At 46.0% G+C, this 27516-nt stretch overlaps 1 protein-coding gene across 4 annotated transcripts; it reads right to left on the bottom strand.

The window, feature by feature from the left end:
* Positions 1-316: 316 nt before the first annotated feature.
* On the bottom strand, positions 317-27127 carry LANCL1 (LanC like 1). Of its 4 annotated transcripts, none has more exons than XM_039495182.1 (11): positions 27048-27127; positions 26663-26759; positions 22721-22838; positions 11560-11767; positions 7060-7195; positions 6452-6598; positions 5763-5867; positions 4243-4425; positions 3564-3740; positions 2990-3062; positions 317-2383 (listed from the first exon to the last, which is right to left on the bottom strand). In XM_039495182.1, exons 2-11 carry the CDS (start codon positions 26741-26743, stop codon positions 2307-2309), a joined length of 1305 nt encoding a protein of 434 aa, XP_039351116.1. In that variant the 5' UTR covers positions 26744-26759; positions 27048-27127; the 3' UTR covers positions 317-2306. The 4 variants fall into 4 exon arrangements, with proteins under 4 accessions (XP_039351116.1, XP_039351117.1, XP_039351118.1 ...); XM_039495183.1 differs by having other exon boundaries at positions 27001-27073; XM_039495184.1 differs by lacking the exon at positions 27048-27127 and adding an exon at positions 26839-26977.
* Positions 27128-27516: the final 389 nt, after the last annotated feature.

Raw genomic sequence — 27516 nt, 5'->3', positions numbered from 1 at the left:
ATTGTGCGTGTTGGAAATGCTGTATTCAGAGGCTCGCCATAAAGCCAGTGTTTGATGGCTGTGACCAGGGCGCCATGGCGATGGGAGTTAGCCGGAAAAAGTGACAAATTCACACACTTCTGTGAAGCCACAGGTGGACTTCTCTTTGCAGGCATTCATGGCATGTCTGCAGCATGCTACAAACAGGTTCCATTTGGGTCTTTCTGATTGCGCCCACCACAGTAGAGTCTCAGCAGCTGCTGGCATATGCTGCTCTCTCAAGATACAATTATTAGGCATTATCAGTGAACAGGATTAAGAAAAAAGGACCTACACCTTGTGTGTTTCAGCATTTTATTAAACAGCTTTCAACCTAAGAGTTGTACACCATGTCCCCAGCTCTTTTCAAGTAGTACATCCAAGCACAGTAGCATACATGCTGCTGGAATACTCTGCAACAGGCTGCATGAACTCTTTCTTTAATAGGAATTCTGTTTAACAGAAATCCAAAAAACCAAGACGGGGTCTCAAATCAGTTGTCACTACAGGCAAGATGCAAGTTAACTTACAGTAGGCTTCATCTATAGCACTTCCCCAGAACTATTCAATTACTCAAATCCTCCTTCCTGGAGGTCACTTTTTTTTTTTTTTGGTTATTCACCGCAGTGTTAAAAACTCAGAAACACTGCAGTGAGAGTCTTAGCTAGTCCAAATGAGCTTGATGCTTTTAACTGGGACACCCAGCGAACAGTAAATTAGCTCCACTGTGTTTCCAATTTTTCTAATTAGCTGTCCACACAATCAATGCTGAAACCTTTAGTGAGAAAGTCAACGAAAGCACTGCCTGCAGTGGCAAAGGAGTCTGTGCAGAATACAGTTTACGCTGCTTGCTCAGGCAGTTCACGTAAGTGGGCAGGAGATGATTTTCTAAGAGAGATGCAGTCTTTAGGCTCTATTAGTGTTTCTAGCTACTCACTATCAGCAGCCTGGAAATATCAAAACCATTTCCACCTTTCTTCAGGCCTGGGGCAAGGTGAGGAATAGGAGGTCGCATCCAGCAGCCAATGGAAGAGCCAAGAAGCAGGTTCAGGAATCCAGCAGCTAATGGAGAGTGCTCCTTTACCAGAGCACATTCGTTAGCAGGACAAGTGTTTACTAGGACAGATCCTCAGCAGGTGTAAGTGAGTGAAGCTCCATCAATGGATTAATTCCAATTTACAGCCAACGAGGATCTAGCCCATTGACTGGACAAGGTATTGGATAAATACCAATTTGGGCAGATTTCCCAGCTACTTTTCGGATGGATTCTTGTTCATGTATCAGGCTACAATAGAGTAGTAACAAGCGAGCTGAGTTACTAAGGTTCATGGAAGCTGATTAAAGAAGTAGGAGGGATTAAGAAGCAAGTAAAGCTACAAATATAACAGATTAAACACTGACAAAATTTACTGAAATAGGTTTCTTTTCCCACAACTTCTGTTTCCAGGCCTGGTTCACCAGTCTAACAACGGTAATGTTACATATAATTTTAAGTCAAGACCGCAGAAAGCTTTCAAAACTGAACATGAAAGATCACACTTGGCAGTAACTTAACTCTTTTGAACTGACACTTTCAGTGACTGAAGGCTTTCTCCTGTAGCGTTTAGCAGAATATGGTGAATCTGCACAATAGGTTATGGATTATGTATTCTCGTCACTGACAAAATGGACAAAGAGTGAAACACAGTCTGCTTATAAAGCAGAAAGGTGTGAGGTTTAAGAGAAGACTCTGGCATGTCAGTGATAGCTGTGACAGTTGCAGTCTGCCAAGAGGATGGCATAAGAAATAACTTCCGACTCCACAGTCCATCACAGTCAACTGCCCAAGGAGCAGCTCAGTTAGAACTGCCTACCTCCATGATTAGGACAGAGAATACTTAGGTGCCAACAGGAGGTAATAGTCGTAAGATTTCATCTTTTGTTTTCCAAAGACAATACTCTAAGCTTCTATCCCTGTTACTCATGACAAAGTTAAATGGACAAAGTTACATTCTCCCTGGAATTCAGATACATAAAATAGCAAAGCTCTGAGTTTGCATATCCAACAAAATACTGTACATTTCCCATCTTTAGGAACCAATAACAAAAACCACGGGTTGTTTTTTTAAAAAAGCTAAACAAAGCAAAAAGAGCACTAGAAAAATTTTAAATATGGAAAAGAACTGAAGCCATCAAGAACAGAACTTTACAAGAGATGAGTTTGAAAAGAGACTCAAGGAAGCTCCATCTCCTTGTCCAACGGATGTGGAGTGCAGTGGGATTCGTGCAGGAAACTGCTGGGAAGGGTTTTACAGCTCAAATGCTGGGAACTTGGCCTTTGTTGGTACCAGGAGATCAGCAAGAAAATATATTGTCCCAGCCATTCCTGAAGAAAAAAAAAGAAAATTGTTATTTCTCAAAGCATATAACAGGGAGATTCTCATTGCATGTCAGTATTATTATGGAGTAAATCATAATGACTGTGAGTGTGCATCATGGAAGACAGGGAACCAGGGGCCATTTTCAAAAGCACCTACGTTGCCCAATCATGGACTAGATCTGTGGCTTCTTTTTGTTCATTTCTTCATTGTTCTTTAGAGGGACACTGAAAAGGACCTGCACAAAATGGGAAGTACACAGAGTGCAGAGGTTGGCTGGGCAGCCAGCCTGAAATTACAGTAGGTTTAAACTGTCCCTAATAAAGACTTACTCCAGTGAGAGTTATGAACCATACCAGAGCTGAGCGCAGGAGGACTCAGTGCTATGCCAGCCTCCAGCCCTCCCAGCTGGGGTTGCAACAGAACAAGGAATTCCAGTTGCAGCCATTATCTACTGCTGTTAAAATCTCTTTCAGAGAGGGTCAAAACAGTGGGTGTGATTCTCCTGACGCTGATTTTAGGGGTCTTAATGCAGTTACTCTCAATTTACACCGGTGTGCGATCAGACTCATGATTCAGAACATATTACGTAGAAAAGGCTGGACAGAGATTACCTTCAAAGAGAGAGAAGGGCGTGTCTGGAGTCCGGCATCCATGCTCCCCATAACTCAAACACCACTCTGCAAACTAAGGGAGGAAGAACAAAGTGTCCAAACTTTGTAGGAGACGTGACATGGACGTTAAAAATACAGACACTCCCCCCAGCGTCCTCCAGATCTCCATCTCGTCACGACAATGGAACAGAAAACAGGCTGTTGCGAGGCACTGCTGTTGACTAGAGCCCAGCAGGGACAGTGATGAGAGTGACTGTTTAAGGACCATCCTGGTCTACGTGAAATGAACTGGTTAGTGCTAGCTGCATCTCTGCCGGGCTCGAAGTTAGATTACAAAGGAAAGAACCATCACGCAGAGTGCAGAATCAAACCATCCTTCAAGGTAACTGGCTCCAGAATGTTAATTACATTCCACCCTAGCCTGACCGGTTCCTCCCCTTAACAAAAGATGGTCCCATGATTTTCTAGCGGATAACCTTTTTAAAAGGTGACCTATCCCAGCCAGCATCCACTCTTTCCATGACCCGGTGGCAGGAGTCTCTCCTCTGTGTCTGTTGCTCATACGGATGCTCACCTTGCAGGCTCTGTACAAGTATTTCATGTTTTGAGTGAGGTTGTACAGCATTAGGAAGGCATAAGCGTTGCCAGCTGTCCCATGACACAGCCCATAACCTTTCTTCAGCAATCCCCACTGCCAGATCACTTCCGCGCACTGCAGCGCGTCACTCAGATACTGCTGGTCAGCAAACACCTGTGGAGATGAGAGAGAGATTCCACTCACTGCAATTATCCCCTTAGCATCCACGTTGGGCTGGAGCAGGCCCCCACCTACTTGGTTAATGAGCTCCTATCGAGAGTGACCTCTCCTACTTAAGCAATGGCACCGTGACTTTGCCTTCTACTGTCAAAGATTTTTAAAGTGATAAATGAAGCAGCGTCACCGTTATTTAACTCACAATGAGCTGTCACCATTAGTCACCTACCACAGAATGAATACAACACATGGCTGACTCCACAAGCAACGAGAGCATCCTGCACTTGGGACAAGACACTGGGACATGTTCAGCAATCATTCATTAAAAGTCTAATTTGCATTTTGATTGGTGTGTAAGTGTGGGCATGCATGGTGGCGCTGGCGAGTTATTTCATTAGAATAGTACGTGTCCTGACGGAAACTCCCCGCTAGAGGATTCTCTGAGATCAAATTCCATGTTTAAAGCTCTCCTGTCACCGTTTTCCAGGACCTCCTGTACCTTATAGGCCTGTGCGAGCATGTAGATCACGCCAGGTGCCCCGTGACACCAATGGACAAGCAGGTCTCTGGCATCATCAATACAGGGGGGGTAGTTGCCTGATGGGAACTTCAGCTGGCAGACATAATCCACACTGGGTTTGACTGTGTTATGCAACTTCACTTGGCTAACACCAAGGCCGGGCTGAAACAGACAGACAAGACAGGCTGTGAAACCATGAAAGAAGTACTGTACAATTCCCTCCCCCAGCCGGCAATGCTAGTTTTAGAGGCATACGCAATTTATGCTTCAAAGATGACAAGAGAATTTGGCGTTACCGATTCCTTCCAGCTTCTTCAGCTGTGCTACGTCAGCTCATATCTTTCCTCCTATACAGACGGGCTAGGAGAACGCTGGGGACAGGCTGCTCAGTGCCTCGGGTGCGAGCGTGCACCTGGTCATCCTTTAACGCCTCCTCCTCTGCAGCAACAGTGACTGGCTCCAGAGGGTGCCCCAGCAAGGGGCGTGTGATGGGGTGTTCACGCTATACTAGCCCTGAAGGGGTGAGAGTAGCTCAGAAGGGACAAAGGAACCTTTAGGCTGCACCCCAGGGAGAGTCAGACTTGACTGATCAATTACTAATTGCTGAAGCCCAGCTTGGGGAGAAGCTGGGTAAGGTATAAAGCCAGGAAGTTTGCAGCAGAAAGGGGCTGCAGGGAGGGAGTCTGCAGTTGCTCTCTGGGCACAGAAAGGTGGGTAGGGGGAAACCCAGGGGCTCGGGGGCTGGGGAGAGCAAAAGACCTGGGCTCCTGTCCCTGACAGAAGGGTTCACCCAGAGGAGGGGTGGAGAAGAAAGCCTGTAGAAGGCAGAGTAGGAAGAAGCCCAAAGACGGAGCAGTGAGGGTTGAGACTGTGTAGACCTTGTCTGCTGGGTGGGCCCAGGTTTCCCACCTGCCAATGGGAAGTGGGGCAGGATTGGTGAAGTTGCATCTGGACAGCTGGTCTGGTGAGACTTTGATACACCAGAAGGGGAAAACTATATCGTCACCTGGCTGGAGGGCTGGGTCACAAAGAGAGAGCACCTCCCAGTCCCGGAGAGTGAGAGGGGCTGCGGGGCAGGTGAGCAACAGAACGGGGGGGGCTCGACTCGACAAGGGCTGACCCCCAGACCCAGCCACAAGGGGGTGCCCCCACTAGTGAGTGAACACTGTTACAGGGAGATAAATAAGGGGATCCCTTTGGATTTTAAGAGGCAAGGAAAAGCCTATCCTACAAATCTGAAGTGGTTAGGAATAGCTTAGAGGATATGATCAGGATTAATGAAATGAAGCAAAGAGAAAAACTCAGGATGACTATCAGGAATGATTCCCAGACACCAAGACCTAGCAGATCACGTCACCCGTAGAGAGCACCACCGCCCCACTGTGAGCTGCAAGGCCAGCCCAACTTGAAGATCTCAATTTTTATTTGTACACAGATCATGTAAACAGGTTCAAGGGTAACAACCAGTTTAAAACTAAGGGAGCAACTTCACCACTGACCTCATTGAAAGCAGGAGTGGATCCTCCATGTCCTCCTCTAATTGCTCCACATTGGCCAAAAACTATATAGACAGAGTTCTCTTTTAAGCTGGCAGCTCTGAGCCCCTTGGAACGAGGATTTTAAGCTAAGAATCATCTCATTCCCAAATTGCTAATGTGCAAATTGAAAATCAACACCTGTGCTGTACAGCCACCAGTGATAAAGAATTGCACAGAGTCTGACGACCTCCTCTGTACCTTCACTGGTACTTTCCCTCTAAGCGTATGGTGCATTATGCTTGGATGCTCTTTTCTATAGCCCACATATTCCAGATTCAGCTTGTAACTTCATTGTATAGGGAGCCAAGATGCCAAACTCAGGCTACCTGAATCCCCATGATTTTCTAGGTACCTAAAAGTTAGGCATAATGACAATTAAGTTTCTTTATGAATCTAGCTCTAAGTGACTAGCCACCTCAGAAGTGTAGTAGCCACCTAGAAACACAGAGTCTGGAGCATTTTAGAGCTGTTTTGAAAATAGGATTTAAACCAAACAAAAGAGAGCATCCGATGGACAACTGACCATGATTGACACCAGTGTGACATCACTAATAGCCAATCAGAAAGCTCCCCAGGTGTCCCAACTTCTAACTGGAGGGCATTAGAAGTGAAACTGCTGGGAAGGCCTTTTCTCTCCAGGTGTCTCTCACCTGCATGAGGTAGTAATAAATTCCTGCCAGGCCATGGGCGGCCCCTATGTAATACTCCTGGTACCACTCATACATCAACGGGCTCTTGGCTGTGAAGTTCCTCCTTTTGGCCAGACTCTCCCCGGATGCCATGACTTCATCGCAGACCTGCAGGCGGAAACCAGACGTGAGTGACGACAGCTTTGAGGTATATAATCTCTTCCCTCCAGCCTGGCAGACAGTAGCCAGCACAGCAGGTACCACAGTGCAAAATACAGTCATGCACCTTTGTTATTCTGCACGTAGAAATCCTAGCTTGTGAATGGGGGAGAGGAACAGGGGCTTCTTCGACTCTAGGCACAGAATCCTAGTGGATTAGGAAGGGCATTTGGCACAATATCCCTTTGGAAGAATGGGGCCTGCAGCAACAGCTGGAGGTTCCATGCTGTGGCCTTCACATGTGTCCTGTCATGTTTTCACACATGCCAGAGTTACCTAGACCAGCATCTATTTTCACCCTTCCAAGGATGTGCTGGGTGGGAAGTGACAAAATACAGAGGACAAACGAGTAAAATGCGGGAGGCTAATTCAGCCTACATTGGAGAGCAACTGGAGAGATGACAGGGTACCTGTTGAATATAGTTTTGAGGGATTTTTTCCTCTCCAAAATGCTTGTTCACGAACAGCAGTGCGTAAAGGTATCCCATGCGCCCATAGAGCATTTCATCAGGTGCTCGCGGGTCAAGTTTGTGCAGCTGAAGCAAGCTGGAAAGAAAGATTCAGGTGAGGAAATAGATTGGCAGAGATGAGCTATACAAAAACACCCCCAAATTGTAACTCTAGTTGAAGGCTACTAGACTGGAACACAGGAGATCTGAGTGCAGATCCTAGTTCCACCACAGGCTCACTCTATGTGACCTTGGGCAATCTCAGTGCCTCAGTTCTGATCTGTAAAACGGACATAATCCTGCCTTTGCCTTGTCTATTTAGACGGTCAGCTCTTCAGGGCGGGGGCCGTCAGTTATTATGTATTCGTACAGCGCCTAGTGCAAGGGGTCAATTGGGGACTCTAGGCGTTACTGGAATCCAGGTAATAACGTTGATAGTCAAACCCAAGTTGTTAACTGCGTGGGTAAGGCAGGATGACCCTTTAAAGCAAGGAAAATGTCTCCTCCATTCCCTGCTCCTCCATCACAAAGCCATAGCAGTGCTTTTAGAAATTCAGCTTCTGTGCCACGAGGCACTTCCAGAAGTGATCAGCATCAGTTTAACTCTGCTTCCGTAGACGTCAAAGGGGATGTTACCAAAATGGGAGCAGAGCTGAGCCATGGCTGACCATTTCTGAAGATGCCAGCCCTTATGTTTAAAAGTCTTGACTGTGAAAACCCCAAAGCTCTCATGCTGTTCCAAAACAGCTGGGGTCATCTCCCGAATGAGGCGGGAAGGGGAGGGGGCTGGGGGAGGGAATGTGAATCACTTAGGCAACAGTGCACAGTGGAGTGGGAAAGGGGTGATTATGAAATACCGAGCCTCTGTGGGGTGCAGAAGAAACAGCCAGTTGCTCTTCATCCATCTAGGCTGGGTTATAATCACAGGGTCAGTCCAAGTGCAAGCACCACAGGCTTCTTTCAGTGCAGTCACCAACCACAGGAGTGAGAGTATGGATTGCCTGACTGCACCAGACTTTAAACACACCAGCAACACAGAGCAAGGAGTCCAACATAGTTTGAAAAGTCCTCGCGTCATTCTTCAGATAATTAGCATGCTGAAGTTGGTGACGCTCCTGCAAGTGTTAACAACGACTGACAACTCTTCACTTGGGTGCTTTGTGACCCAATCGCTCAAGATGCAAATTACCCTCCATTTTTGCCTCTTGCCACTCTTCCAACAAGGTCACAAGTTCTTCCCTGTCAGAGCATTAAGTCGAGGGAAAGAGGAAAGTAGTTTTTTTCTCCATCCCTGGGGTCAGCGGCCTGGAAAATGCTGTCACTTTCAAACTGACAGCATGGGTGCTGCATTTCCTCAAGGCTGCTCCTTTCAGTGCCTCTTGCTGCCACTCTGACAGGCGCAAGGCACTGGAACTGCACCCCCGAGGAACCACTGGTGCAGGGCTCCCCGTCACAGCCGCGTGAGGGAACAGCAAAGGTACAGTGTCAGCGCTTGCTCTTGGGCAGCACATTCTTTTTTTAAAAGGAAGCAACGGCCAGTTGTCCAGAATCCCCTGGGATCAGATGGAGGGCGCTGTGTTTCGGCTCCCGGCAGCAACAAATCTTTGCTTGGTGTTGGATTCAATGTGACTAGAGATATTTAGAGAGCGAGGGTCTCGAGGCAGATTTAGTCCAAGTCCTCAGAACAGGCGGCTACCAAGTGCTGTGCTGCTCCCTCCTGGATGTTTCCCAGACGTGAGAGCAAGTCACTGACTTCTCACCCTGCCTCGTAAGCATGTGCAGACAAATGTGGGTGGGAGTGGGAGGCAGGGGCCTGTCTCCCATACACACTCCCCAAAATCAGGCAGCAACAGATCTCCCTGCCTCATGCCACTGCCCAGAATCCTTTGGTGACCCTATTTCCAGGGAGGATGGGGGAGAAACAGCTGGAGTGTGGTCTCCTGATTGCTGTGGGGAGTCGGGGGGGAAAGGAGTGCCTGGAAGGGCTGGGCTACCTATGGCAGGTGGAGTGGGAGTGCCTGGGGAGATGGCAGAGCCTGCAGGACTATAACTGGATGAAGGTGCTTGGGGAAACTGGGCGAGGGGGTGGGTACATGGTATGCCATGAGCAGGGGTCTTGGGGGAGCATGTGAAGAGCTCCCTGGGGCAGTCTGGTGGGTGAGGGATGATCTGGAGCCAGTGTTTGTACTGTTGCTGAAAGCTGCTCCCCCCAGCTGGCGTAGTAAGGGGAGGAGGAGAGGAAGCCTGCAGAGCAGTTCCTGTCAGCATCTGGGGGACCAAACCACAGAGTAAAGAAGGGAATCAAAGGTAATATGGTCAAGAGGAGTGGGGCTGCCAATTGTGGGTGTTCCAGACCCCTGGCAGCCCTGACAGTACCCAGAATGCCATTTTCCAGCAGGGGACGGAAGTAAAGGTACCTGACAGTTAGACACCACAGATACTAAACCAATCTATTAATTGCTGAAAACTAACAGTTTCTGGAACAAGCGAAAATGTGGCAGCAGGACAGGATTCTGTGCGCCAATTACTCTAGAAGCAAACACCTGATCTCCTGATGGCAGCAAAACCACAGAACACAGTCTGTAAGAATATAGTCCAGGTTTTCATTGGCTGTTGGAAAACTGACCACCTTGAAGTGTTAGAGCCTTTCAGGGGGATAAAGCACATTTTGGGGTCAGGAACTCATTTAGGCAAGTGCTAGCAGCCCCCCCAAAAAGAAGCTTGTGTGTCTTCCACTGCAGAGAAAGCTCTGCTGAGAGGCTCACTTCAGCCTTTGTACAGCTAGAATGCACTCTAAAGCACCGGGACCCAAAGGGACCCAAATAGCATCACGATTGCTATTCTTCTCCACTGGAGAAACTAAGAGCTTTCCACTCTAGAACTCAGCAAACTCTTCAGGAGCGCAGTAATAAACTGAAAACCCATTCCGCCTTTTGATTAATGGAAATATTTCTTGTAGAAAGCAGCTTTTCCTGTTTTAAGGGTACTATGGCCTGCTCTGAACAGTCAGGTCAAACTTTCCTACTGCCTGCCCCCTAACTATTACTGCTTGAATACCCCATTTTCTTTTCTCTGCTTGCCTTTCAGAAGTAACCCATTTCCAGTGCTTGGTCCTCCAGATGCCATTAGATGGCAGTGCAGAATTAATCTGAATTTCTGCTCTGCCACAAAACTGATGCAGCAAGGGACAATTACAATAAAGAAACATGGTTTGGGATCTGTTACAATTTGGGGTTTAATTCCCCCTACAATTGTACATCACAGTTTGAAAGAATGGTGTCCAGATGTCCCTTTGTAGGCAAATATATCTACATCACATTAGCAAGCTTCACCAATATGATGCAATGTTGACCAATGCAATATTGTTAAGATCCTATGTATATATTTCCAGAATAAAAAAAAAGGGACTTTTGTCTCTAGACTGGTCCAAGCTGCATATATCATGAGCACTAAATTCACACCAAAAAGAAGAACATCTCGTTCTCAATTAAAATTAATGGGAACTGGGTTTCCAAATTCTTTAGGCAATTCTGAACCTTCCTCCCCCTGTTCATTTAAAAACAATTGTGCTGTCTGACCCCCATAGCCAGATAACGGAGGCTATTCAGCATATGTTTCTGCCATTGTTAGGATCTGGTAGATTTGTTTATTGGTCAACTTTAAATGGAAAGTTTGCCCCCAGGTATTTCTCATCATTTTAAGACTCCTTCTATCATATACCCTTGAAAGCTTACAATTGAAATCTGCTCCTCTGCTAAGCGTTTTTTCTCTGTCACATGCTAGCCCTATTCAGGTAGCGTACAGCGGCTTGTGTGTAAAAAATAACAACAAAAATACAGATGAAAACGCAATTTAAAAACAGACCTAAGACAAAATGAAAAAGATAAGCTTCACCTTGACAAAATGTCCCTTTAACTGTAAGGGTGGAGCTGGTAAAAAAAATTCCAAATCTCCCCCTTCTCTCCACCCCCCTCCGAAGAAAAAGAGAGTGGGGAGAAGTCCATTTTCAACCAACTATAGAACTAGTGTAAAGTTTTCAAAAAATCAAATTTTGTTTAAGACTCTGAAAAATGGAAACATTAATAACAAAACCAACCAACCACGTGCAGTTCCCCCAGCTTGTCTGGCCAGCTCTAGTGCTGTTGCAATCCCTGCTCAGTGATAGTACAGCCATTCTACCCCGCCATCCAGAAAAGCAGGCTCTAACAAGGGCCAGCCAGTCAACCAGGCTTGGTTTACGTCCTTAATGACAACCATTTCCCTAGGATGTGAAGATTCTGTCGCCTGCTTCTTGTCCAGCTAGTGAATGCTCTCCTTTTAAACAGAGCCGTACAGCAGAACTTAACAAGGTCGAGAGGGATGTTCCGCATGGGGAAAGCTAAGTAGTTTTGGACACCAGCTCGTGCGTCCAAAAGCAACAACTTGAGGAAAAGGCGGCAAAAACAAACCCCGAAATGTTACCGAGTGATGCAGGCTTCCGACTGCCTCTCATCCCGTAATTTATGGTACACAACGGCAGCCACTGCCAAAGGTCCAGCATCCCCACACAAGAAGGTGATGGAGCGCTTTGTCAGACAATTCAAGCTCTTCTTTGCGTACGCCTCTGCTATCTGGAGGTAGGAAGGGTCTCCATACACATCATACAGGTGCAAGTAAAGCACAGCAATGCCTGCGAAGAAATAAATGGGTTAAGCCCAGGGCATGGATCGGCTGTTTTATTGCTCTCCCCTGACACTATATACTTTTGTGACTCTAACTTTAAAACATAAAATCCCAGCTGTTTATGGTGGAGCCAAAACATATGAAACAGATTTCTTGATCAGCTTATCTGTACTGGGACATTAATATCTCCCTGCTTGGCCATTGGGTGACTTTGGACATGTCGCTGTACCTCTCTGCCTCAGTCTCCCCATCTGTAAAATGGCAATAATTGTGAAGTGTACAAAGTGTAACTTTGTAAAGTTCTTTTAGATCTACTGCTGAAAAGCACCATACAAGGTGATATTATTATTATTTATTTATATTTATTTAGCCTCCTGCCAAATAGCAATGACAAATACATAAGCATTAGTGATAGACAAGAAACTATTTGCAATACAGCAGCTGTTCTCAACCTCAACCAGCCTGGAACCCCCTTTTCCATTGCAGGAAGTACCAGCCTCTTATCTGTCTGGGACCTCCCTCCCATCGAGCGATATGGGAATGGCAGGGTGCTTGCAATCCCCTGACACCTGTTGGTGACCCCTAAATTAGAGAAGCCATACACTAAACTGGACCTTCATAGAAAAGGAGAGAGACTGAGAATGGCCTTTATTTCTCTCTGCACAGAGAGTCAGCTGTTTTCAAGAAAAGTATTGTAAACAAAGAGATAACTCCTGCATACACACACCACACACTAATTCTGAGTGCAGCCCTTGTCTGAAACATAAAAAGCTATTCAAGAGTCAGGAAAATGCATTCGTCTGCCCCTGACTCTTTCATACCAGGCATCCAGCTACACAAACAACGCTGCTGTTAAAAGGCTAGGTCACTGGTTTTGCCTGGAGCCTTGCTCTGCCCCTCTCTCATCCCGCTCTTGAAGCCTGTTATACATAATTTGAAGAGTCATCACTGTGTCGTTATTCAAAAGTTCTGTCACAGTAGATAGAACCTCCCTTCTAAACACCCGCTAGTCAGAAGGCATCCTCAAAAGGATCTGGGGGCTCGGGGTATCTTCAAAGAATATGCATCAGAGAAGCTAGTGGCCTACATCACTTCCAGAAAAATCTCATTTCGCCCCTTACAGTATGCTTTCCATCTCATTAACTGTTTCTAAGAAGACACAGGTCCTGTGTTTAAGCCTAAATTAATAGAGCCAATCTCTGCAGATTTCGATCCAGTTAAAAAAAAAGAAAAAGCAGCCTGAAAAATTACTTTCCACTGCACTGGGGACAATTTTAAATTTAGATCATTTTCTCATTTTGCATGGGTAATCTCCAAAGCTTCGTGCTACAGACAATTCAATTTCACATGTATATTAAGGGCAAATTTCCATTTCCTGCCAAAGTTAATAACCTTGTCCGCTCTCTACGCAGTTCAGTGTTAGTATTTCCACAGAGAGAAGCTCAGATGTACAGTACCATCATTCAAGTTTGTAAGGACGAGGGCATGAAGCTCTTTTTAAAGGGGAATACTCACCTACTAGGTATTTCCATGACCTATCACCACCTTTAGGTTCTTAATAGGCCTGATATCTATTTAAACAGCTCAGACTATGGAGTTACCTGTTTTAATGTTTAGCTTTTCATAAGCAGCTGCTATTGGAACAAGCTTACTTGTTTACGTAACTACCATGGTAAGAATAATGCCAGGATTGAAGCCTGGAAAAATAAAATTACCTTGTGAGTTTTTCTTCCAGTCTCTTCTTCCCCTTTTCCCACAAAAATCTCTTTTAGCAACTCCCTCCCTCCTTCCCCATCCTGAACAATGAACAATTGTTTGCCAGAAGCTGGGAATGGGCGACAGGGGATGGATCACTTGATGATTACCTGGTCATTCCCTCTGGGGCACCTGGTCATTCCCTCTGGGGCACCTGGCCTTGGCCACGGCCAGAAGACAGGATACTGGGCTAGATGGACCTTTGGTCTGACCCAGCGTGGCCACTCTTAAAGGCTCCAAAAGCATCAAAACGCAGTCAGGTTTGAGAGGCTTTGCAGAACTGTAACGTCGGCATCACTTCCCAAATGGGGCAAGATTCTCTCTACACCCAAAAGCTTTTAAAATCTGGTCTACAGCTGTGAAAAGCAACACCCAACATGGAGCGGTGACTTGCAGCAAGCATGTTTAGGTAGGTAGATACACCAATGACAGACTAAAAAAGAGCATCAAATGTAGGGTGACCATGATTAATATCTAGACAATGTATATTAGAGGCAGCATGGTTGGAGGACAGAGTATGGGGTTGGGAATCAGGCGGTCCTAAATGATAATCCCAGCATTGCCACACACTCAGTCTGACTTTGGGCAAGTCACTGCACCTCCCTGCCTCAGTTTCCCCATCTGTAAAATAAGGGTATATACCTAACCTCTCAAATATGCATGGTAGGTTGAAGATGAGCTAGATAATATTTGCAATATGCTTCTAATGTGTAAAGTACCATATAAAAACAATTATTACATAATGAGGGACAGGGAGCTAGGTAGCAGAGGGGATCAGTTCCCCTAGCTTTGCACCCCTGGAAACCTGGATCCAGTTGAATTGCTTCAAACATACGTGGCTGTCTCACTCTGATTCCCATTTGTGCCCCTCAGAACTACCACACAGCTGGCTGTCTATGGCCTGCCAGGGCAGATGATCTGAAGGGTCTATTCTAGACAGACATTATGGTGATAAGGGTGGTGTCCGAACCTGAGCATTTTCCTGTTGTGCATTAAGCAACATGGCTAACATCTGTCATGTGTCGTTGGTTCTCGCTCTCATCCTTTCCCTAGGGGAAGAACGGTGTGTGCAGTGGAGTGCTCTGTTTTGATAGGGTTTTGTGTTGGGGGTTGTGTTGGAACAGTGGTGCATTTGTACAGCTACATGGGAGATCCAGTGCTTATGACCTTTACTTTAGCACCTGCTAAATCCATTAATCCCAGTAGCACCAGAGCTGTAAGATGTTTTAGTTTGTTTAAAATCTTGTCGCAGTATAGGGCACGTATAGTTAGATCTTCCCAACCAGCTAAAAGACAATTTCATCCACACACACACTAGTTAATGGAGAGGCTGAGATGCTGCTTTAGGTATATACTGAGTTCAGGGCTTGTGAATGATGCTGGATTGTCAGCAACCTGTAAACTGCAGGCCATTGTGATACACTGCTAAGGGACAGCATAAGCAGTAGCAAGGCAAACTTCCATAACCTGAACCTTGCCAACCCAGAAGAGAAGGGATCTAAGACAAGGGGATAGCATGCTTTCAGTATCGATTAAATCTTAGTTTCTTTATCCAGACTGCTGCTAAGGACACCAATTAGACGGTGGTTTTCGGTGTGCAGTCCACTAGGAACTGAACTGCAGTGAACTCGTGTAATAAAGGTCATGAAACTGCCACAAGATAGGAGATTTTTGGTTATTGCTAACTTGGACCAGATTCAGACCTGCGATCTGGAGGGAGAAAAGGCTTCACACTCCCTCCATCAACCCTGAAAAGCAAACCATCGGTGTCCTCGAAGCAGGAAGCTATTCATGGGGGAAACCCCACCTATAGGGGCATTTAGTAGAATATATGAAGTTGCTGTACTTAAACTGAGGATGGGGGATCATGCACTGGGCTCACAAGATCATGTGCATTTGTAATGTTCTGTAACACCTCTCAGCACACCAAATTCACACGCACCAACTGTGAGCAAAGTTGGGGGGAAAGAGGAGAACTAGCTGATTTCTCTTAAAGGGACACTAGCAACTTGAATTTTAAATAGTGTGATCCAGCGGTTAGGGACCTGGGTTCTATTCCTGGCTCTGCCACTGGTTTGCTGGGTGACCTTTGGCAAGTCACTTAATTTCTCCATGCCTCAGTTTTCCCATCCGTAAACTGGGGATAGATGATACTACCTTCTCTGTAGAGGAACTTCAGCGCTAAGGATGAAGAGTGTTAGCGCTTATCTAAGTATTATTAAAGTAACTGAGTTTTTCAAAGAACCTTTCTCAAGGAGCACACCTGGAAATTTCCACTACATGCATCCGACTAAGTGGGTATTTACCCACGAAAGCTCATGCTCCAAAACGTCTATTAGTCTATAAGGTGCCACAGGACTCTTTGCTGCTTTTACCTTCACTGGTGTGTACAGAATAAAAAAAAAATCTTTAATTTTTAACGAGAGGTTTTCAGCTCTGTTCTTATAAGACTTTCAAAAGTAACACCTCCAAAGATTATCAGACCCATCCCTCTTCCCATTCTTTGATGCACATGCCTGCCTGCCTGCTACCTCTTCTGTCTGAGCTTTGCTGCAGCTCGTATAGGCAGGTGCCCTGCTGCATCTCAGGGGTGAAAAAATTCACAAAATTCTATCAGAAACAAGACTGTCTCCATAAACAGGTATCTGGGAGGGGCCGAATGGGGGCTAATTAATGTTTGGTGCTTGGAGCACGTCAAGTAAAAATGTCATTTAATTTCACCATGAAGACAGAAGAAAGCTAGGCACCCTTTGAGCAGTGTATGTCCAAGATACAGCCAGTAAAGGCAAAAACTGCAGTTGACTAGCCTCAGGGAAAATATTTTCTGTATTTAGTATTTTCAGTATTACTTATTTATGGTGTCATCCAAAGCTCACTGGAGGCAATGGAAAAACTTCTATTGACTACCATGGGCTTTGAATCATGCCCTGCGAGCATAGACCTTTTCTGAAAAGTGACTCTGTAAAACAGCAGGGGGGAAAATCCATGTTTTTGCTTCTTACGGCTCTCTGTATGTGCTCAGTTTTCAAAAAGATTTTTGATCACACTTTATAATGAGGTCCTATTTATAAATAGTATGTAAAAGGTTTAATAAATGATTAGCTGTTTTCTAAGTATTACTCAATTGTCATAGATTGACAAAGTCCAACAGCTCACTTGGTTGCTTATACAAAAATGCATCATCATCTGTAACCAGTGATGTGTTTATAGCCCTCTATAATATATTACTCATGTCTAATGTGCTTATAACGTCTATTAATCATTTATTAACCCTTTTCAAAACCATTTATAAATGGAACTTTGTATTAAAGTGTGACAGTTAATTTCTTATTGTTGACCCTGCAACACAACACGTACTCGAAACGTCAAACTCTATTCTTTCCATCTCACTCCAAGTCACCAGTCAGAAGAGTTCTGCAGGCCAAACTGAGGCCTCGCGAACACCTGTGCAATCCGACTGCTGTCAATGGGATTACGGGGATGTCAATGATTGGAATTTACTACACATCTGTTGCCACATGAGAAGGAACAGAATCAAGCTTGCGCTCTTGGCTGGGTTTACTCATCCAAGAGAACAGGAACAGAAATAAAAAAAAAAGATCATTGCTAATATAGGTTGCTAAAGGCAGTGGATAGGAATGAATACAAAGGATATAATCGGTGGTGTACAAAGGTGCCATGTTCACATCATTAAGACCACCCCTTTGTTCTGTTTGCAACCCAAACACTAATGCATCATCCTCCCTTTCCATAAGCCCATTAAATCCACAAGTCCAATGGATCTGGAGAAGCGATCAATATGGGACAAACCTGCGCTTATACAAGTACATGTACCCGTATCTCTCCTCTATAGCTTTACTTTATGGATAAAATGATGAATAGAGTAATTCAGCCATAGGAAAGACGCTCGCCCAGAGGTGAAAGTGGTTAGGGATTTGGAAGACCCTGGACACCTCCCCGTGTCACCTTGGGCAAGTCACTTAGCCTAAATATCTTTGTGGATCTGGGGCTAACTCCCAGCAACATCAATAGACGTTGGAGCCAAAATACCTTTGCAGATTTGGGTCATTGTCTGTCTGGGTGCCTCAGGTCCCCATGTGCAAGTGAAGACAGTAGTATTGTCATATCTCACAGGGATGATGTGAGGGATCAGATACTACACGATAGGGGCAATGGATGGCTAGAGAGATATCTGACTGTGCCATTTCTACAGTCCTTGCTGCTACCAGCCCTTTGCTCAGAACCCACAGGGTGGGATTCCCAAAAGTGATGAGTGCTAGCTCTGGAGGTTCCTGGTTTGATAACCAGTGTTGGCCAAGATGGCACTCATCCTGCTAGCACTTCTGGATTTCAGATCCCTGGGATCTGGGGCATGGGAGCACGTACCAGATTTCCCACTCCAGAGAATTCTAGCGATGGCAGAGAAGCTACTATAGCTCCTGGGATTTTATCTAAGTCACTTACGTTTGCAGAGTCAGTGTAAGATGCCACTCAGTCAGCATTTGCATCCACTTTGCAAAAGGTGCTGGCCACCAATGAATTAGGCTCTAGGAGTCTGGATAATGGACTGTGTCTGAAACACTACCCCTGTCCATCTATCCCTAGCGAAAGGTGGTCTCTTCACGAATGCTTGGCCCTCCCTTGTTGCACAGTAACAGTTTAGTAATAGTTTACCATACAAATCAGAAAGAGTGATTATCTTTCACCTTATTAGGGCCTAGCTCATGACCTTGCGTTCCTTCAATGCCTACTGGGAACAGGCTGATGGTTAGCATTCCTCTGGGTCATATACACCCTCTGCTGTCCTGTGCAGCTCTCATCTTTAAGTTCTCTGTCTCAGACACTGGTAACTATGGATATGGCTTTGGGGAAGGTCTGGCAAAATCCTGACTCTGGGGAGGGAGAGCCATTTCTTGGTAGCGCACAATGCACCTTCCTTCCATATGTCCTCCCCACCAGCAAAACATAGGAGATACACATGAGCTTTGTGGGGTTATTTCTTTCAGAAGAGCTCAGGGTCCCAGAGGCAGCTGAGAACCACATGATAAACTAGCAGCTCGAAGGAGTGCATATATTTTCAGAGCAGCAGAGTAAACAACTGCTTGAAACCATAATAATGGCTTGGAAAGGTCAATATGTAAATTACTAGCATCCTGGGGCTACAGTTACTTGCCCTCATTTTTTTAACATGTTGCCTAACAATCTTGAAACAAACACACATTTCAGGCGCATGAATCTTCGCCCTGTCTCCTTGTAGTTCAGGCAGACCCTGCTGCCTCTTTAATGTAGCACCGTGTGTATAAATAGATGGGATGCCCAAGAACCTGGAGAACAGGTGGCTAGAGGATCTGCAAATGCATAGGAGGGCCAGCTTTTCCTCGCTCCATTTCAGCTTATAGATCAGGCTCATAGACTTAGAGATACAGCATGGTCCAGTGGCCAGGGGGCTGGATGGGGACTTGGGTGTCCTGGGTGCTAGTCCCAGCTCTACCACTGGCCAGCTGGGTGACCTCAGCCAAGTCACTTCTCCATTTCTCTTCCCATCCTTTGTCTCGCCTGTTTAGATTGTACAATCTTCAGAACCGTGTCAATACACAAATTGCAGTGGTTTAAAAACAATTCAGCTAAGGGCCAGCCTATCAGTTCAAAAGGGGCTTAGCGCAGCTTAACTTAGATCAGTAACTTACATGCAGGCGATACAGATATCAGCCAGGTTTTAAATGTAAGTGTCCACACAGAGTTTTGCATCAATTTAGCTAAATTGGTTAAAAAAAAAAACAATCCCAAATCTTAACTGCTGCAACTTTGGGTATAGAGCTGGCTCGTGTGTCTGTACAGTGCCCCGATCTCTCTTGGAGACTGTAGGTGCTATTGCAACACACATTAAAGCTTGTGCCCCAAGGCTGTTTGTTCATTACTTTGGATTGGCTCAGTACAGCAGCTTAAGCAAACTGTATGTTTCTGTTATTTAGAGGCAGTGAAAATAGTGAAGTCCCTCCCCTTTACACTAGTGCTTCTTGGCACTAAAAGACAGGGTTTCCCCGACACAAATGCAGGCCAGTGGGATGGGGTTCTTGCACGTGTACAGTGGAAGGAATAGACAGAACACATCTAATTCCAGCATGTGCCGTGTATGCCTAGGCATAATGGAGTACACTCAGGTGTGCTACATCATACAGAGGAAGAATGTTCACTGAAAGCCACAGCTATTCATTTCCACTATCTCTGATTAGCAGCCACAGAGTGCCGACTGATTTCAGACGCCTGGGTGATGATTTACATGAGAAGATACTCAACAAGCCTTTTCTACATAAGCAATTATGAGGAAAAGCTGCTGTCATGGCCCAATTAATTTTCTATCCAGAAACAACGTTGAATAAATTAATCTAGTGACGATTAGCAGGGGGAAAATGGATACAGAATAATATCAGCGTGTTCCATTTCTCTAGCTGCGACTCCCAGGAAATCCTTCATAGTCTTCTTCTAAATGACAAGCCCGGAAGGAATGGAAAGGGGAGAAGGGAGAATCCCTTTTGTGTAACTCCCTTCCAAATAAACATGGGCGGAAGTCCTAGCCATAGCATTACTCATCATTTCATCCCTTGAATCATTTTCCTTCCTAACCAAGGCTTGTAGGATGCTCCTTAAGGCTACCTTATGGAGGTATACGCCTTCCCTCTCCCCGCCCCGGGAGTTGAGCTCTTCCTCCCAATACACTATAGGAGTCTTGCTAATGAGAGCTATTTATCCTCCAATCCTACATACTGAATTGTAATAGGCAGAATCCAATGTAACTTCAAATAACATGCCTATGCCCACTCCATAGGCCGCCACTCACTTATGGGACTGTCACATTAACAATAGATTTCTTGCACATAGCGCCTTTCATCCCAGGGGATCTCCAAGCACGTGCAAGCAGATGGAAATACAGGCTGTCCGTGGGGATCAGATCAGCCACCACCAGGTAGAAATGCCGAAGGTGTTGAACAGCGACATCACAGATCTGTGCTGGACAGGAAGTTAGGGATACAGGGTGCACTACACTCCAGCAGGAACTTGGATGAGGCCTCCTGAGTTGGAATTTGACCATTTTATAAAAGTGCCTTGGAATCAGTAATAGTCACAAGTGGTCTGGGCCCCAGTTTGCCAATTCATTCAAAAGCGTGGCACCTCCAGCATTACTATGCCTTCTAACACCATGCTTGGGCACTCAACCAGTAGTGATTTAGCAAGAAGCGTTCTCTTTACTACCACTTTCTGTAGCACCTAGGCACAGACCTATCCATATCAAGACTAGCGTGAAGATCTCAGGATAAGGCAATATGGGTACAAGTATGGGCATGGCAGAGAAACTGGCATCCTCTGAATTGTCACCAAAAACCATGTCACTGGTGTCAGGTGTGTGTGATGTCAGGTTCTCCACCACAGGGGTGCTCTGCAGGGCTTCTCCATGAAGAAGAGAAAGAGTTGGGGAGGGGAGAGCATGTGGTGGCAATGGAGGGCACACCTGGCAGGGAACAGAGAGTTGGGGTTAGATCCAGGGAAGGGGAGAATACAGGGAAAGCAAAAACACTCACACAAAGGAGAAAATGGGCAGAAAAGGCATGATGGTGGCAGTCTTCTTCCTTGGCTCATTCTCTCTCTAATGCTATCTACCAAGGGAGCAAGCAGGGCTTCATCCTGAACACTACAGGCTGCTGCAATACCAGGAGGAAATGGTCTTAGGCTGCGACTATACTAAAGCACCATCCAGCTAGCACATTACAAACTGCAGTGTGCCCGCAGAAGCACAGGCAGTGGCAAGCAGCAGGATGGGCTAGCTGCCCTGAATGTGTGCCAGTGGGGTCTGTCCTTGGGGCAGCTGGCCCATACTGCCCATGCTTCCGCGGGCACACGACAGCGTATAGCGAACTAACTCTATGAGAGCTAGCACGAGTAGGTCTAGAGGTGGGACTCCCACCCTCCAAGCGTAGACGTAACCTTAGACTCTGACTTCTTATTGTTAACCCAGACAAGCTTACGGACCAGTGGGATCAAAGACAAAGCTAGTCCTGGTCCTGGTGTAGGGAAGCTTGGGATGGACAAGGGACTGAGGACCCAGTTACCTGATGCAGCCCCTGGTGCTTGTCATGGCAAGTCTGGCTACATTCCAGATCTGACTTAGAGGCAGAGCTATTTCTGGTAGCTTTGAAGAGAAAAATCAGTTCAAGGACAGGGTTTCCCCTGACTTATGTGCTGTGTTGCATTTCTTCTCCCTTCTCCTCTCAAAGATACTGGGCCAGAACCAGTTTTGGATCAGTCGATTGGCATTAACAGGTAACCCAGAACAAGAGCAGGAACAGCCTGGTGATCATGCTACCTCACATCATAATGGTAAAAAATAAACGACCCTGAAATATTTACTGGGACATATTTATATTTAAATATTCCCTGATTTCAGTGGTTAGGCACCTTCTGTAACCAAGCCAGTTACCCATTCTCTACAGTAGGCAGAGGTGGCTGTCGACGGTGGCAATGGAAGCTCCTACATGCTGGCTAACCCAGATGGTTTCACCCAAACTGGCGGGGTCACCGTTAAGGCTGAGAGGAGTTTGGTCTCCGTAGGCATGGAGCCTCTCTGCTGAGCCTGCCTACACAGTGCCGAGTGCAGATTCTGTTACGTGCATCCATGCCCACCAGGAGCTGGACTGACACCCACCCGCTTGCTTCACGTTCACCTAGCAGCGGGTAGGGAGCCAACAACAATGTCACAACTGACTGGGATGGATCTGAGCCAGCCCCTTAAAGATAAAACTCTGACGTTCATCAGCTCCGCAAGGCATCTAACCCGTCAAGCTTTATTTGTAAGAGCACCTTAGCAGAACGGATCAAGAGCATGCCCTATATTGCAGTGGAAAGCCAAGGATACCTTGTTCCCACCCTCCAACCCCAGCAGCCAGAAATGGGGAGGACAGGTGGACCCCAGCTTCAAATGTAGGATGTCCTTGTTAATCACAAGAAGTGCCAGGGCTGCTTTGTAGCATGAGTCTACGCTGATCGTTTCTGACTGAGACCATGCATCATAGTCAATAAAGCTGCACTGTTTTTCTTTACTGGAGGAGGCAGAGGCTGGATGAGCCTAACCTGAAAAGGCAGCTAACAAGCAGACTTGCTCTGCCCCACAGAGCCGGCTAGTTCAAATGTCCTTGTTACGGCACTGCCCTACCTGCCCAGCCAGTGTAGCCAGTGCAGTCCCTGGGGTCGGCAGATTTCAAGCCTCTCTCCATCTGCTGAAGCAGCTCCCTGATCTTATTGTTCAGGCGCTGAGTGAACTCGGGAGTCAGCTGTGGATAGAAAAGAAATACCATACATAAGTAAATATCAGCAAACAGATTGGGTGAGGGCTCATCAAATTGCTGCGAGCGTGCATGGCAGAGAGCAGGGATTACCCTGGGGAACTGGGATTCTCAGTCAGCGAGTGTAGCCAGAAATGCTCAGTTTTGTATTTGGCTGGCAGTAGTAAAATGGACTGGAACCTCGGCCTGTTACCTCAGGGGCAGCCTTTTCCCACAGCTCTCACACACCACCTGGGCCTGGCTCACAGGTGAGGCTTGAGGAAGTTGAGAGCAGGGTAGCCACTGCTCCAAAAAGAAATCCCACTCAGGTCCAGCCTGCTCCCATCCAGAATGTGGTGCAAGGTGCTGGCTTTTCACTAACTGCCCTCGGTTAGCTAGCTAGATTCCCTGTCCTTAATAGGGAGACCAGACAGCAAATGTGAAAAATCAGGATGTGGCAGGGGAAGGGGGTTAATAGGAGCCTATATAAGAAAAAGACCCCAAAATCGGGACATCTGGTCACCCTAGTCCTTAAAGCTGTGGTACTGCAGGAGTGACTGGGGTGCTGTGATTTAATCCCTGTATTTGTGAGGTGATAGATTGAGATCTCAGTGCTGGGCACTTTAATAACAACAAATTGCATGGGCTTGATTCTCCTCATTCACACCAGCATAAAAATTCTACTGATGTCAACGGAGTTACTCCTGCTGTCCACCAGGGCAAGATAAGATCTTAAGAATTCAGGCCCTAATTTGCGTAGGCTAGGCTAGGCTTGATTTAGCTGTTACTAATAAGATGGGTTGTAGGAAGCAATCCACAAAATGGAAATCCTTCCCTTTTCAACCTTCCACACCCAGTCTCCCACACGGCTAAACATGCTACATATTGACTTTTTTATATTTTAAAAACCTAGCATTCATCAAAGGATATTTGCTGTGGTTTTCCAAGCTGCTGGATTTTGGTACATGAACTGTAACATTTTGTTCATTCCCCTACAGGCATATTTTAATTGCTTTGTCCTGGGAAAAAAAAAAGAGAATGAAATTAAGCAATAGGCTGGAAAAATGAAATTAATTTGTAGAGCTTGGTTCCATACTTACTACTATAACTGCAGCCCATTCATAGCACCGTTGGGATCACCACCACTGGATCTCCACAACAGACTGAACAGGTCTCTAGCGTGAGCCAGTCTAAGGACTGTGGTATGGTACTGTAGGTCACAAGATGGCATCACCTTATGCTAAAGTATCTACCATACTGTGTGGGTACATGCTTTTGTGATAATTCCAGCAGCACTCGCCAATGTAGAAAGAGCCTTAAGCAACAACAAAGGGTTTTGTTTTAACAAGGTTGGAACGTAGTTGAGAGCTCAGATGCATCAGAGTGGTTTATGCCAAGGCTTGGCTGTGTATGCAAACACACATACACTCTGCTTCCTACACACCTTTGTGGGACAGGGTTGGGGAGGAACCAATGTTTTGAAGGAAAGAATATTTTGCTGTTTGGAACATATGTAGTAAAAGTGATGGTATGATGTGAATGAGTATTATTAAACAGTGTGCCACAAGCATTCACACTGTACTAAGTTGTGTAGGCTAGAAAAGGCAGCTGCAGTTTAGGCAGATCCCAGCTCATCGGTTTAAAAATCTAACCATGTCACGATCCCTTCATTTCCTTTGGTAGCCTGCCACTTAAGTAACCCAGAGACTCTAATTCATGCTGTAGTCTTTGGGTTAATACATTAAAGAAGGCACATCTCTTTGGTCCAATCCCCTGAGCTTGAAGATTTTGAACTAGTTCTGCTTGTTTGAGTCTGTTTTCCAGAACCTGTCACAAAAAGCGTCTTGTGCAATAAATTGTGATTATTGTTTTTAGTCTAGGGAATCTGGGTTAGATACAAGAGATCTGCTCTGTTAAATGTGTGACTAAAGACTTTTCATATATATATATATAAATAATATGCTTCTAAAATTGCTGAGAGGATAAAAGTGCAGTGACTCAGAACTGATTCGTTGGAGTCAGACTCTGGAAGCAAATCTCAGTGAAACATTGTGGAATAAAAACTTCAGGTAGCAACACCACCAAATCAAGTTAAACACCAGACGCCAAAAGATCTTTAAGAACTTCCAAATCCAGAGATATACGGTTAAAGTTTTTAAGGTGCTTCCTAGCAGTGATGAGACAGCAGATATGTTGCACCTTCAACTGGGAAGACTTCTGTGGTTGTGCATACGCTGCAGCCTCAGAAATGGGAGGCTGCAGGTCTCCTCTGCCAAAGCGAAGCAGAAAGCATCAAGGGCCCCTCTGTAATAACTACATGTCAGGGCATCTTTTCCTGGCTCTGAGATGCATTGCTCACTAAATACAGAGCCAGTCTGAACAGGGTTGATGTGAGGCTGCCAAAGCAAACACCCCTGTGGTATTCGAACGCTTCATCATCTTCACATACTTAGCACTTACACAGCACATTTCATCTTCAAGGAGTATTACAGACATTAATTACTTAAGCTTCACAGCACCTCTGTGCAGTTTTTATTTACTGATTGAGAAACTGAAGCAGAGAGATTAAGTGACTTGCCCAAGGCCACTGAGAGTCGGTGACTAGAATACAGAAGATCCTGGCTCCCAGACATGTTCTCAGACCACACCTGCCCCCAAATGGCTGCAAGATCCTTTCATCTTACCTTTCCAGCTATTAAAATAAAATGCAACACTGCTCCTAACCAAAGATCCGTATCAACAGATATATGGGAATCGACTGGGAGACAGACACACAGACTATACAATCTCTCTCTCTTTTTTACCCAGAATTACTGGGGCCTTATAAAGTCCCCAGGCGAAAGGGTCAGTGTTTCTGATCTGTGTCTGTATGGAGTAGCTTCTTGTCTTGTCAGTATCCAATACACCTACAGCAAGTGGGCGTGGGAAAGCAAAAGCTTTGTTTATTTGCTTATAGTCTCAGGGTGTTTATTACACAAGTGAAGTCAGAATCCTGTTTGCAATGTCACAGATAGCTGCTTCGGAATTGGTTCTCTCCCCATATACATTCTCTTGTCTAAACTGTTACCCAGGGCTGGCTCCAGGGGTTTCGCCGCCGCAAGCAGCCGAAAAAAAAAGCCGCGACCGCAATCTGCGGCAATTCAGCGGGAGGTCCTTCGCTCTGAGCGGGAGTGAGGGACCCTCCGCTCAATTGCCGCCAAATACCTGAAAGTGCCGCCCCGCTCCGGAGTTACTGCCCCAAGCACCTGCTTGATAAGCTGGTGCCTGGAGCCGGCCCTGCTGTTACCACACCCCTTTAAACCCTCTCACAAGAGCCAGTGATTTTGATCAAGCAGCACCACTGCCCAGGTGCATGGACTGACCTTTTTCTCCTGCAACCAAACCTCTAACCTACATTAGGATTTTCCCATTAGTCTTTGCCTCCCCCCTTACAAAAGTTTAACTCGTCTCATGATTTCATCGGATTAAACTAGACGCTACAGTTGTTTTCAGTAACTGGATGAGGTGGCTATAAATGGGGAAACTGTCCCAGAGGACAATGGCAGATACCTGAATGCTGACCTGGCTCAGGTAAGCCCACGAGAAAGCTCAAGGAAGCTCACAGAAACATTTCAAAAAGAAATGTCCAAGACGCTATTAACATCAAACGCACAAGCCCTGTCTTGAGGCATGTTAGGAGTGCAATCCCTGCCTTTCTCCGGATCCACCGGGCACTGCTCCCATGCCACAGAAACAGGGGAAAGAAAAATTAAGCTCACGCAAGTCTGTGACACACGTTAAGAAAGAAACAGTCCAGCGCTGTAAAATTAAGTCACTTTAAAGCCCCAACTCACCCGCCCTGAAGAGTCAAAGTATCCTGTGGCAAGGGATTTGTCATAGTCTGCGTAGGGATTCGGGAAGGCCCTTTGGGCCATAATGGCAACAGCAAACCTGCAAGAGAGTGAAGAGAAAAAGCTGGGATCCAATTATTTGAGCAGCTGAGGCTAGTGCTTGCTGCTATGACAGCTACCTGCCCCAGGCCCCAGCTTCCTATGAGCTGCACAGCAAGCAGGCCAGATTCTGCAGCTGCACCCAAATCTAACACACAAGAGAAGATCTCAGGGATCTAAAGCAGCAGCACAAAAGCCTACAAACATCCCCCCCACCCCCTTGCTGTACAACACAACCCCACCCGGAAAACGGAGGGAATCATTGACGTGAAGCCACGTTTTCCCCCACCTCACGCTGCAGCTCAGACAACAAGAAGCAGAGATCTGACTTTTCCACCTCCCACTTCCTGCTGCCACAAGCCAATGAGAGCTCTCGAGAGGCTGGAGACCCAGCCACACACACACACACACACCCTCCGGCTTCTTAAAGAGACAGGGAGTGAAGTCTACTTTTGCAGGGCTTTTTTCTATGCCAATCCAAACTTTTGGGCAGTGTTCCCAGTGCTGAGCTCATGAAGGAAGCTGAGCCCAGCTACCGGCCCTGCTCTGCTCTCCCCAGCACATTGTGTTCTGCCAGTTTCCAAAGGTCTTTTTTTAAGGGGTAAGATGGGTTATGAATAATTCATATCAAATAATAGAGAGAGCTAAATAATATGTTGATTACTTTTAGACCATTAAGTAAACAGCCAGCCTGGTCTTACACTCATCCACAGCAGAATTTTTAACATTGCTTATAAGACTATTGCACTTGTCCCTTT

The sequence above is a fragment of the Mauremys reevesii genome, linkage group 11 (assembly GCF_016161935.1).
Source record: "Mauremys reevesii isolate NIE-2019 linkage group 11, ASM1616193v1, whole genome shotgun sequence".
Taxonomy (NCBI): Eukaryota; Metazoa; Chordata; order Testudines; family Geoemydidae; genus Mauremys; species Mauremys reevesii.
This window is presented reverse-complemented; position numbering and strand designations above follow the sequence as displayed.